Consider the following 13221-nt stretch of genomic DNA (forward strand, 5'->3'; position numbering starts at 1 on the left):
CCTGAAAAAATATAATTAATGGTCTTAGGGATAAACCCCTACAGTCTTTCTGTTTTCTTTAATTACCAGATACAACACCATGGAACATAATGTATGTTGTAACTGACAGAACCACCTTGTGGAATTACATATACTCAACTTTCAGACATCACAGGAGAAAGACTGTAGAATATTAAAAGGGAAAATTTTATCAGGGAAAATATATGCCACACAAGCCTCCTGCAACTCAGTTTGCATTTACTTCTTTCAAAAAATTAGCAGTGCAATGAATAGAGCTCAATGTAGAGTGAATACAATCAACCATTTGCTAGGTTACAAAAATAGCAATTTTCAGTTCTCCAGACACAACAAGGGAAAACTGCTGATCTACAGTGCAGACCAGAGGATCATACCTACTGTAATACTGACAGAAATTAATGTGACATGCAGAACATGGAGGCTGCATTAGTTGTCATTTCACCAGGCAGTAAGAATTACACATTTTCATACAATTATAAAGTACATTTTGAGCTAACATCAAATCAAAAAACACAACCAATCAAGTTTATTCTGGGGGTAAAGAGAGGGAAAAAAACAAACAACAACAAAACCTAAAGTAATGTAATTGGTTTTTTGTGTTATCAGTCATTTTATGAATGGTGGACATTTTAGAGCAAGAGCTAAAAAAAAAAAACTCTCATCCTCTACTGCAATGCGGTATGAGTACAAATACCCTGTCTTTTCAGTATACTAGAGTTAGAAGAAAAATAATAAAAACTAGATGAAATTCAGTAGATGCCTAAATTCAGAGTAAATTCTTTACAAATTATCATCACTGACATAATTGTGAAATTATTAGATTAGAGTTACATTTCATTCAACTGAATTAACCCCAAAACTCATAGTGCAGTTAATTACAGCAATGCAAAACAGGTAAGTAGAGAAACATATATAGAGAAAGTGATATTTCACAGTTAGACTTTATGTCTACCAGCAGACCTGGGAAAAGCCCAGCTCTCATTACGCTGCTGTTGCTTCCTTCTGTGACCGTTTTCAGGTCAGGCACCTGGGCTTCATTCCAAATGGAATTATCTTCAAAGTTCATGTCAGCTAATAAAAGATAAATACATTCAACATGTTAATAGTGTTGAAGACTTTCAGGGGTGGCTTGTGAATGTAATACTTGAGTGCCATCTAGTGACAAAAAGAAACACTGCAGCCCCTATTATTTGCAAACCACTGCTAAAGTAAAGTTAACATGGACATTGTTCAAATAACATGATTCATGGTGTATGGGATAAGTGACAGATGAAGTAATGAAATGCTGGTAAAATGTCACTGGAGTAGGCAATCAGGTAAGCTACTGGCAGAGCTTGGCAGGATGGGGATAAAATCCTAAATGTAGAATTTGTGATTATAACATAAATTATTCTGATGGCATACATTTTAGTTTGCAGAAATATATGACAATTCCAGTGAAAATTGGTGCAATCTTAGCAGTTTGTTGCAGTTTTCTTGGGTTGGATTCATTGGTGGGGGAGGTCAAGGATGATGATGAAAGTCCCTCTTCCCGCCTGTCTTACTGACCAGTTTTACATCTGTGATGATGATGTCATGGCTCACTGCCTTGCACATGTCATAGACAGTCAGCGCTGCAACAGAGACAGCTGTCAAAGCCTCCATCTCAACTCCCGTCCTGCCCGTAGTGCGACACGTTGCTGTGATGACCGCAGCGTTCTGCAACTCATCGAGGTCAAAGGTGACAGAGGTGTGGTCTAAGGGGAGTGGGTGGCAGAGCGGGATGAGGGCTGAGGTCTGCTTGGAAGCCATGATGCCGGCCAACTGTGCCACGGCCAAGGCGTCACCCTTAGCCAGCTGGTTATCCCGAAGCAGCCGGAAGGCAGTGGGGCCCAAGATGATGGTGGAGCGGGCTGTGGCTGTTCGACGTGTGGGAACTTTCCCTCCAACATCCACCATTGAGGCTCGGCCCTGGGCATCTGTATGGGTCAGCTGGGCTTCGGTGGTTTCATCCAGGTGAGTGTTGGAGACATTTGTGCCTGACTTGGTCTGATCACTCACAAACTGTTTGAGTTTGACACTGGGGTCTTCACTGGAACTTTGATTGTGGCACAGTCTAACGATGTGTGTTAGACTGTGTTTAAGATTTAAACGGTGTTTAAGATTTATTTTGGCATTCATTAGAAGTGTGCAAAAAATAGGTTTTCCTGGGGTCCTGAGTAAGTGGCTCCTCAAAGCATTAGGACCCCTGGCTTGTGCATACCTGAGAGTGTCTTCATTAATGAAGCTCATGACATTTGTGCGTGTAGTAAAACTTCCGGTCTCAGTGTGACAACTGGTAAGACTATTACCAAACTCAGAGGAGTGAAGGGGTGCTACACTGTGGAGGTTGTCTATCGTATTAGGTTTTTCTTTGTTGATATGTGACCTAACATGGGTACCCCCACTCATTAAGGTTCTAGAGCAACAAACATGGGCTGTCTGTGTTGAAGCAATGCAGTCTGGAAGGCACAAAAAACCCTCTCTATTCAGGACTCTCCTGCTGCCTGAATGGCACATGTGAGGAGCTGCTGCTGGAGAGAGGAATGTGTCGTTTGTAAGCTGGGAAACAATGGGGAAAGCTCTCTGGCTGTCTTGTGTCTTTGGCAGAGACAAAGACCTTTGGGATGTGGTGCCTGTTGGGAAAAGAGTCAACAGTCTGTTTAACAAAAACAACAAACATTCATATTTAGATGAAGATACAGTCACAGTTCAGATACAAGTTAGTAATTGTTATTAGTTCAAATGTAAATGCATCTTGAAGCTGCATAATTTACTATGAATGGGCTGGGCTGTGAATGTAGGGAAAAAATGTGGTGGTACAGCCCATGATGACCAAAACATCACAAATAAATCATGACTGAGCAGCGATAGAACAAACTGAGCGTGAGAGGTTTGTACGTACAGCCATGTCACCCACCAATGAGGATCATAGGTCTATTCTTCATCTGAGAGATACTGAACATGCCTGATGACACAAAAAGAAAGATATTACATTCCAGTAGAACTTCAAACTCCCTAAATAATCTGTGAGTACACCCCACAAATGATGTGTTGTATATAAACTACCTGCGTGTTGTTTCTTCTTCCTGCCCACAGCAGCTCCAATGATTTGCAGTAGCTCTTCATCTGATGCCCCGGAGCGCAAGACATCTCTCAAGGACACCTCGGAGTTCCCAAACAAACACACCTGAGAGAAAACAGACAGGAAGGAGTGTGGTTAAGTCAATAAAACAGAATCTTGGATGGTTCCAAACCAAAGAAAGGATGAGATTATTATAGCTAATATGTAAATCTATAATTACACGCTCACACACACACACACACACACACACAGTGTGTGTTACATTAACACAAAAACAGACCTCACAAACAACTCCTTGAGCCTAACAAAGAACAACTGTAGCTTTACCTTGAGGCTGCCATCTGCAGTGATGCGTAAGCGGTTGCAGGAGCCACAGAAATGGTCAGACATGGAGGTGATGAAGCCCACCTGACCTTTGAAGCCTGGCACTTTAAATGTCTGTTACAAGACAGAGAAGAGCGTCAAAAAAGTATCCCTGTGAAAGATTTCTTTAGAAATGGTTTCAAGCATTCAAACCAATGACAAATTGATTTGGCTCTTACAGCTGACACGTTTTTCTCAGATCTGACCATGAATAAGATTTGTTAGAAGATTGTGAATGTTGATTTCAGTTTTCTGTTGGCTAACCAATTAATAAACTAATAATTCCAGCACTACAAATGTGTGTCTGCTGAGAAGATACATAGTGTGTTCTGAAAGCTCTGAGTCTGAATGACTTACAGGTGATCAGAAGGATTCAATAATAATTTCAACTGTCAAAACAATATTTCTTAGAGAAATTTTAAATAACACACACTAGTCTAAACAAGAATGAATGGTGTTAGCCATCATCTTTGCCAGTGTTTCAGCTCTTACAGTAAAGGACACTGACCTTGGCAGTGTCTGTGTGTTCAGTTTGAAGCATTTCCAGATTGGGCCACTGCTGCCTGATGCGGTCCAGCATCTCCTGGTAACTCACCATCTTCTTAAAGTTCCATTTGTTGCCTGCAGAGAGGAGAAGAGGCAGTGTGGGTCAGTATAGGGTGTAGCATATCACAAGCTACAGCATATTTCAGCTGATCGACAATTCAACAACCAGTGACTTGTGTGTGTAGTAGCATATCAGTAATGTTTCTGCAAGCAAAACTGAACAGACCACATTTTCTTCAGAGGGAAAGGGGAGGAAGAACCCAAGCTGTGCTGAGTGGCCAAAAACATATTATACCCTGGATAAAACACTGCATTAATTTTAGTAATACCATTTTATTGGTGTTACTTGATTCTTAAAAGAGTTACCTGAACACTATTTTTTGGATTTTTTTAGACCTGCTGCAGTAGCTATGAGCATTGAAGGCAGAATTATGCAGCATTTTTCCATATTGTGTTCATATTTAAATGTCTTTGAAATGTCTAAACTATTTTTAAATAATGCATGAAAATGGCCTAGTAATATAATCTGACTCTTCAGATACCTTTCTAGACCTGTGTGATAAGACATTGTGGGAAGTGAACACTCACCGTCGAAGGGCATGTATTCGATGAAGCGCACCTCCAGAGGCTTCTTCTCTGTCAGCGCCACAAAATCTAGCAGCTCATCCTCATTGAGGCCTCGCAAGACCACACAGTTAACCTACAGAGGGCAGCAGACAACAGCAGGCCACTGATCACTAAGCTGTACATTCATTTCCTCAGCAGCCTGTTACAGTGTCTCAACTGTACGGAAGGCCAGAACCACGCAGTAACTAGACATTTTAGTAACCACACAGGCATCTGCACAAACAAAATGACTTCCTGGAGATGCATGCATTAATATTTAATTGCCTAAGACAGGCTTAACATCTTAGCCTGTTCAGATGTCAGTTTATTCATTAGTTAGTTTTTCTTAACATGTTTTCCATGCAGAATGCAATGAGGAACTGTGGTATGCAGTGATTAGTCACATACAGCAAATCAGGAAGCAGAACAGTGATTCTCTGCCTTTTGTGGGTAAAATGTCATGGCATGGATAAAATATTATATTTAGCAACTCTGTTACAACACTGTGCTGCCACAGCACTTTGGCATTAAGAGAAGAAAGTAACAGCCAATGTTTTACCTCCCTCTAATAATAAATACACTTATCCATAAATATTTAAAAAATTCAAAACCATAATTCAGATTATTCAGAGCCGTATCACTGTTGGTTCCAACAATGGTCAACAACAGTCAGAAATATTTATGATTCTTGACCTGCAGTACTTTATCTTTCTATGTTTATTGTTTTGCACCAAAATACCAAAGCGAATTCCTTGTATGTATAAACCTACTTGTCAATAAAGCTGATTCTGATTTTGAAATACAAGATGAGGAAATTTCACTTTTTTAGAGCATCAAGCTATATTTTTTCCTTCTTCCTGGCTTTTTCATTCCAATTATGTTTCAGTAACCACAATACGTTTGTTTTGTAGTAAAAATCCTCCATATTATCGGATATCCTCCATAAATGTTTTTAGGTCAAAGCAAGTTTGAAAAGATGAACAAAATACCTTGACAGGGTTGTAGCCCATTTCGATGGCCTTATCAATGCTCTCCATGACCTTGTGAAACCCTGGAAAAAAAACGATAGAAATTGATGATGAAATGTTTAAACTTTTGCAATTAACACATTAATCATACCTTGATTAATTAGCAGCTAGAGCTTTTTTAACAGCAAACTGCCAAGATCAGACTAATTTGTTTTCATTTGCACAAAATGCACAAATCCAGGCAGACTTACACTGGCTGGTGGGCTTTTCTGTAGGAGGTTAGGCTTATGTTTAGTCATCTAGGATTCTCATAATTGCAATTGAATGTCACATGTTGTACTTAAAATCCTAAATAAGCTTACTGAAGGCTAAGAGACAGTATTTCTTTGAGACTATACCTACAGACCTAACGTCTGCTAAACCTTTAACTGAAGAAAAAAAAAAAAATCAGGTGTTGTGGAAGAGGACTGGCTCAGACAACGCTTTTTTTCAACAACTTGAAGTTTTGGACGGACAAGGAGAACTGCAATTGCAGAGACAAACTAACACTGTTAGACTGTCAAACTGAGGACTGAACACCAGTTGCTTTTTTTTTTTTTACATTGAGACAGAGACTCCAGTGACGACAATATACAACCTTACATTCAGCTGTGCTCTTGATTCAACACAAGCCACAGCTGCAGTTAAGCATACTTTAGCTACAGTATCAAACATTTACTATTATTCTAAGATTACTTGTAGCATCAAAAACTGTTCTCTGACACTCCTATTACATTAGAGTGGCTGTGGCTCAGGAGGTACAGCGGGTTGTCCACCGATCACTGGGTTGGAGGTTTGATCGCCACCTCCTCCTGTCCACATGTTGAAGTGTCCTTGGGAAAGACACTGAACCCCAAATTGCTCCCGATGGTCAGGCCAGCACCATGCATGGTAGCTCACTGCCATCGGTGTGTGAATGTGTGTGTGAATGGGTGAATAAAAAATTTGTAAAGCGTTTTGGATAAAACCATTTACATTGTATGCTTCAAATCACTTAACCTTCCTTTAAGTCTTGCAGCTGACATTATGGGTCAAATACTTTTCCGTACCTTTCCGCCTGACAATAAACTCAAATTTGGCAGGGACCAGTGAATCCAGGCTGATGTTAATCAGGTCAAGGCCAGCATCTTTCAGCTTAGGCAGAAGCCTGGCCAAGTTCATGCCGTTGGTTGTCACTGCAATGGTTTTCAGGCCCTCCAACTTCCTGAGTTCAGCTGTAGGAGAGCAAACGTGGGAACAAGGAAGAGAAAAAAAGGACAGAGAGTGAGACACAGAGAGAAAACTGTGATGCTAAATGTTTTCATCCAGTATTTGCCAGGTGTAACTGTTGCAGAGCTAACTGAGCTAACTCACAAAACTTAAGTTCACCCCTTTAGATTTAAGAGTAAAAGTGGTAATATCAAAATGGTTGACATATCTGGCCTGACACTTCTGATGTAAATTGGGATGACTTTTAAAGAAGTACTCCACCGATTTAGCATTGCACTTCTGTAATACTGTCGGACTCACGATGGACAGTTTAAAACAATATATCAAAAATAAATGCAGTACAACCAGAGATATTGTGTTTTTCATTCCGTGCATTCTTCTTCAAAACCTGGCACCTATATGACATTACCCACAATGCAACTGTTTGTGCGCATTACACTAGCAGTGGCTAATGTAGCCTCGAGCTGCTAGCCTCAACCATAGATGAGGAGCAGGCTACAGAGATCTGGTACACTCACTCCTTTCTAACTCACATACCCTGATTCTTTTCATTTTCAAACGTTGTCAATGCGTTTTGCTAGTAGCAGAGGTCTGGTGAGCTCACTTCTTTCTAACTCCACACACCCCCAGATATTTTTCATTTTCAAACTTAGTCTCAAACGTAGTCTTCAGCCCCAGCCAACGCTGACCAAAGTGACAATTTATCAGTTCCCTTGGAAGACACTAAATGCTTTATACAATGTTTTTTCACATATGCAGTAGTACTCCCCAGGAACTGTAAACAGACTTTGATGTCTAAAAATCAGTGGAATTCCCCTTTAAATTACACTTCACAAAAATAACTAAATATACCACAAATTACAAAGCGTTATGCTAATAATGTCAGACTACATTACTTCATTGGTTAGGTTAGCTTAAGCAGATGTTTCCCACTCACTATAAACTGCATTAATACTACCAACTCTGAAAGACATATTTCGCCATGTATGCATGTATAAATAAAATAAAATAACACCTACATTTACAAAAGATTGGCAGTTAACTTTAATATATCGCTAGGTCCCCTACAACTGCTGGTTTTGGCAGTTACGTTACAGCTTGTGATGCTACAGTGACTTTGAGTCTTCACCAAAGAAAGAATCACTGAATGTACATCTGTTTTCTGCATTTTAGCACAGGAGCTCATGATCAATATGTTAAAAAGCTTTATATAATCAAACCCTAACATTTAACTAATTTCATGAATGCACCATGACATTAACCCCCCAAAATTAAAAATTTAAATGAACCCCCAACACCAATCCTGCGGCCAATGCCTGAAACATTTAATCACATTTTTTAAAAAACTGTTCATTTTGTCAGAAAAGAACAACAAAACTGGTTATAGTTTCCACTTCACAGTAAACTTTGATGAGGGTCATCAGGTCACAGTGGTGACTTGTCACATGTCACAGCGATAATTTCTGATCTTAATGGGGCAGCCTGTGGTCCTCTTTCTACAAAGACATTACCCATTGGTCACACCACATTGATTTGTTCATTCATATCATGCTTTAATGTTGCTCCCACAAGCACTGTTCTCAGAACATAATCTTCAGTGGCTGAGGCGGCAGTGGTTAATCTACAAATCAGGCTTCAAAATTGAAATTATGTGAGAATATGTCATTTGACTAAGCACATAGCTGTGGTATAACAAATCATTTTCCCTTCCACACATATGTCTTAATCTGAAGGCATGCATGGAAGAGTCAGTCCTGCTCCTCTCCTCTCTCTCCTTCCTCATGTCACTTAGAAAAGCTCTAGTCTAGTCAACAGGGTTAGAACATGAATCATAGCCTTGAATACCAAATGCTGAAGCATTCCTCTGAAAAGACTTTCACTTCATCCACTTAGGCATATAGTAAATTGCATAAAGCAGTTTGTATGCGCCACAAGTTGGTTACAAGTGTTGAAACAACTCAAAACAGCTCTCTATGTCCTGTTTTTATGATTTAAAAAAATAAAACACATACTTACGGAGTAGTGGACACACATGTGTTTCTACATAAATAATGGTGAACTAATGTGACTGGCAGCATATCAGAATCACAAAGGCCAACCCACCTTAATACACCTTAATATTAGCTAAATTAATTTTCACTAGTTCCTTACTGATGATATGCAGCACATCAGGTCTGATGAGGGGCTCTCCTCCAGTGAGGCGAATTTTCTCCACCCCCTCCTGGACGAAGAGGCGAGCCAGGGTCAGTACCTCTGATGTGGACAGCAGCTGGCCCCGTGGTGTAAGCTTCACCCCCTCCTCTGGCATGCAGTACTGACCTGAACATGGGAAGAAAGATACCAAACAAGATACCAAAGATGTAATATGCCACTCAACAGCTTTTATTCTACATTATCACAAGTTCACATATTTTTCAATACGTGGGGTTCTGGTAATTCTGGGAATTGAAAGGTGAAAGTGCCACAGAGGTGGCTCTACTTAGCAACATGACTTACAGCTAACATGTGAAATAAATGCAAAAATTATAAACCAGAGATGTAAACGTTAATGTATCCTTATAAAATGTATTTGTTTGATGATTATTTTTTCCTGTGGTCACCAATATTTTTAAATAATGCTCTACCTCCAGAGCCACAGCCGCCCCACATACAACAACATATCAAATGAAGATGATCATGCTGTTTCTCTTTTCAGAGAATGTTTGCATCCCATTGAGTTATTTAACTTGTCTAATTTGTTAAAGAGTTGGGTTCTAGATATAAAGCTACAGTTATATCAGCTCTGCTTTTCTTTCCACGGACATATCAGCTGTCGTCAGTATGTGTTTCTTACTTTCAAGATTATATTGCCCCTAGTGACAAACAGGTTTATCTGACCTGCACCGGTCCGACCCAGCAAGAGCGGCTATATGGAGCAACTTGACACATTTTACATTTCACAATTCTTCCATTTCAGGAGAAATTTAAAAGATTAGGCAGGCAGGTACTTTTTTTTTTTATAATTACATGCTAATTAACCTGTCCACTAATATATATGATTTACAAATTGATCCAGAGCCAATTCCCAAAGATATTTTTAACCGTTTAACCCTATTGTGCAGTACTTCATCACATACAAGCTGGACCTGTAAAACATTTATTTTCTATTTTAAAAATCTCTTTAAAAGTTTACATTTCTGGTTGGATATAAGCTGATGATTGGCCTGATGACCATCTCCTGTGCCTGCCATATATCTCTATGCCAGGCCTACTTAGATTGCACAGCTCTTGATATTTTCATAGAGACAAGTACTGATTTGGATAAACTGAACTTTTGTTAGTGCTACATACAAAATGTAGCACTAACTAAAATAACAATTCATCCAAATAACAAGCCTTGAGCAAGAAAAAAGGACCAAAGAAAAAGAAGAAAAAGAGGACTTATCCTCTTCAAGTAAAAGCCATTCCATTTAGAAAAACTATGTTCAAAACATCACTTTACATATTCTGCTGCCATTTCCTCTTTCTTTGGTAACAAGGAATCGAGGAGTTTCGGAATGACTGTTCTTCAATCTGATGAGAAAAGTTCTGCAGTCTTGTCAACAAACATCCTACTGCTGAAGCATCTTTGAATCCCCACCAGCTCCAGATGCTTTTCTACAGCTGACCCTGACCTCTACAGGGGGAGGGAAAACTGTGTTCCCGTGAGGATCAGTGAAATCTAACATTATCAGTAAGAGTTGCTGTGGTGGTAGGGGTTATAGTAGCAGCAGTATAATTATTATTACTGAATATGGTTTCTTCAACTATCTTCTTCAAGATAAGCACCAGGGAACATAAACCAAAGCGGCTGAGGACGCCTTTAATATGGCACAGTGGGGGCATCTACTCACAGCGCAGGTTGCATTTCTCAGTCAGGGAGATGCGCAGGTAGCTGTGCCTCCGGCCAAAGTTGTCAGTCAAGAACGCTGAAAAGGGTAGTATGCTGTCATCTCTTAGTCTCTCCTGGGGATAAAGACAACAGGAAAATGGCACTGTGGAACTGATCTGACACAAAAACAATTGCTGATAGTGAGGTACAGTAGCACTACTATGTCTTGTTTTGCAATATTAATTTGCATCAAACACAAGACTTCTGTTAACATACCGGTTCATTTATCTTATCCTTATTTATGTCTTGTCAAAGAATATTGGTGCCTTAGTCTGAGGCTGAATCTGTGTCCAGAAAACAGAAACAGTTAAAACCATTTATAGTTTTTGCAAGATACAAAACACTGGGGCCAGATTCTGGGAAAAACACAGGGATACTGTATGTGATAATCTGGAATTAGCTACATTTAAATAAAAATATCAACACATCAAAAGACTTCACTAAGTCAGTCACACTGGGGGAGTTGCACATAGCTTTGTAAATGACACATGACATTCGACTGTCAAAGGTGGGTTGCTTTTATGTCAAAATTTGTCAGCACAAAGGCAAGCACACGACTCAGCGGTAGATTAAACACACTAACATTAATCACAGGACCCAACAAGATACATAATATTTAAGCATCCCCGTTTATTTCTGTGTAGAAGACTAATTACAGTAATCTGAGGCTAATAGTTTAAATCCATTGGTCCTCTGGATACAATTCCAAAAGCCCACAAATACCTTCAACAACAGCCATTTTTGATTCTCAGAAAGACCTTTGAAAACGCTTTGGGAAAATATTTTCCTAGTTCATTCACCCCGTCACTGACATTACAAGTCCCTGCCAGGCATAGAGAGAGACAAAGCAAGTAGCTGAACAATAAACTTCCCCTTGCAAAGGATGTCTGTTATCTGTGATGTGAGTTAATAAAATCCTGAGGTTTAGCGGAGCTAAAATTATGCTCCACCATGGAAGAAATGTGCATCTAGTTTCAGGTATAAATTATAGGCCTACATTTGTATTTAATAAGGAAATCCTGGCTGAAGTAATAGGTAAGTAAGTAGTTCCTCGATTTTGATATCTAATCCTCTGTTTTAATATCAAGAACCTCCCCATTTGCAGATTATTGACAAAGGAATTGATTTAGGACTGAACTAGTGATAGTGTTGTGTAGGTTTGTATAGTTCATTAAAACAGCAATTGTTTACATAGCATTACTATTTAGGATCCTCTGTAATGAATTTGCAATATTTCAGGCCAGGGAAAATAAACTGGTGTAAAGTGGCATTTTGCCTGTGTCTTTCTAACACCACTGTTGTAGTTAACTTGCTGGTTTAATATTTAACGCTAGGTTGGTGCAACAGAGTTAGCTAGTTCAGCCTTTATTGGGCCCTTAACTGTGCAAGGGTTGTGGCGAAGCTACGTCACAAACTGACACAACTAGTCACCTAACATGCCTTTAGTTAATAAACTATAGTTAGCTAACAACTCCAGTAACTAGCCTGTGATTAGAAATTCACGGTGAAAACCTTATCACCAAGTAACGTTGTAACTTGTAGGCAGTGTCAGTATTACCTGTCTTGATGCGGCGAAGTTGGGAGCAGATAAAGTGGAGTCTCCAAGTTCAAGTTTATTTTCCTTGTGCGTAGCACTGGAATACAGTCGCGGGGTGTTCCCATTTACGCATTGCACGAAGAATTTTCTGAAATGTGTTAAACTGTTGTGTCTGTCAAACAAGCGGCAGCATATGCTAGCGTGAGTAGCCATGGTATTACTTTCTGACAGCTCCGAGGTTGTTCACGGGGCTCTTGCTATGAGCTCCTGCAGTAAACATGTCAGTTAACCCGAAGACTGAGAGAGAAGTGTCAGAGGCGGGGTTACGTCAGCCAAACGTGTCAACATACGCAAGTGCTGGTGCATGGTGGGTAGTGTAGTCCGGGGGACTCTGGAGTCAGTAAAATGGTGTGGAACACCTTTTAGAGTCTATACCCCAATAAAGCTCTTACATAAATGGTTCCCATGAACCTGTGTCCTTTGTGCAGTGACCAAGCACCACAATTGACCCGAGACCTTTCATATATATTTATGTGAATAAAATATAGTATAAATATTTTCTGAGGCATACATGTGTGCCATTTTCATTATGTGACAGAAGTCCCTTAGGTCACGTGATCGCACTTGAGTCACCTCTGTTCGCTGATAAAGATTGTGAGAGGCACTTGAAATCTGTCATAAAGCTAGTAAGTGGACCTTTGAGTTGAGATTATTGTGTCACACACACACACACACACACACACACACTGCTCCCAATGTCAAGAATGAACTTCCGCATGCTCAACATCTGAGATGTCGGTCAAAACACCAAAACACACACAACACCTTTCAATTCACACAAATCTGTGAAGGAATCCCCTCAGAATGTTTAGAAATCAAATGTGTAAAAAAATGCATTTCATTTACAGTATGTAGACTATAG

General features: G+C 39.7%; 1 protein-coding gene across 2 annotated transcripts; it reads right to left on the bottom strand.

Moving 5' to 3' along the window:
- Positions 1–220: 220 nt before the first annotated feature.
- Positions 221–12618, bottom strand: mocs1 (molybdenum cofactor synthesis 1). 2 transcript variants are annotated; one of them, XM_044165908.1, is made up of 11 exons: positions 12321–12618; positions 10725–10836; positions 9004–9171; positions 6693–6857; positions 5626–5687; positions 4619–4730; positions 3993–4105; positions 3449–3559; positions 3106–3226; positions 2957–3004; positions 221–2672 (listed from the first exon to the last, which is right to left on the bottom strand). In XM_044165908.1, exons 1-11 carry the CDS (start codon positions 12510–12512, stop codon positions 1522–1524), a joined length of 2355 nt encoding a protein of 784 aa, XP_044021843.1. In that variant the 5' UTR covers positions 12513–12618; the 3' UTR covers positions 221–1521. The 2 variants fall into 2 exon arrangements, with proteins under 2 accessions (XP_044021843.1, XP_044021844.1); XM_044165909.1 differs by having other exon boundaries at positions 2586–2672; positions 2942–3004.
- Positions 12619–13221: the final 603 nt, after the last annotated feature.

This window comes from Siniperca chuatsi, linkage group LG15 (genome assembly GCF_020085105.1).
Source record: "Siniperca chuatsi isolate FFG_IHB_CAS linkage group LG15, ASM2008510v1, whole genome shotgun sequence".
NCBI classification, from domain to species: domain Eukaryota; kingdom Metazoa; phylum Chordata; class Actinopteri; order Centrarchiformes; family Sinipercidae; genus Siniperca; species Siniperca chuatsi.

Coding starts and splice junctions, on each gene's coding strand:
- mocs1 (XM_044165908.1), bottom strand. CDS start 12,512: ATGGCTACTCACGCTAGCATATGCTGCCGCTTGTTTGACAGACACAAC. Junction 10,837..12,320: donor ACTTCGCCGCATCAAGACAG/GTAATACTGACA, acceptor CTTTATCCCCAG/GAGAGACTAAGAGATGACAG. Junction 5,688..6,692: donor GTTTATTGTCAGGCGGAAAG/GTACGGAAAAGT, acceptor TTTTTTTTCCAG/GGTTTCACAAGGTCATGGAG.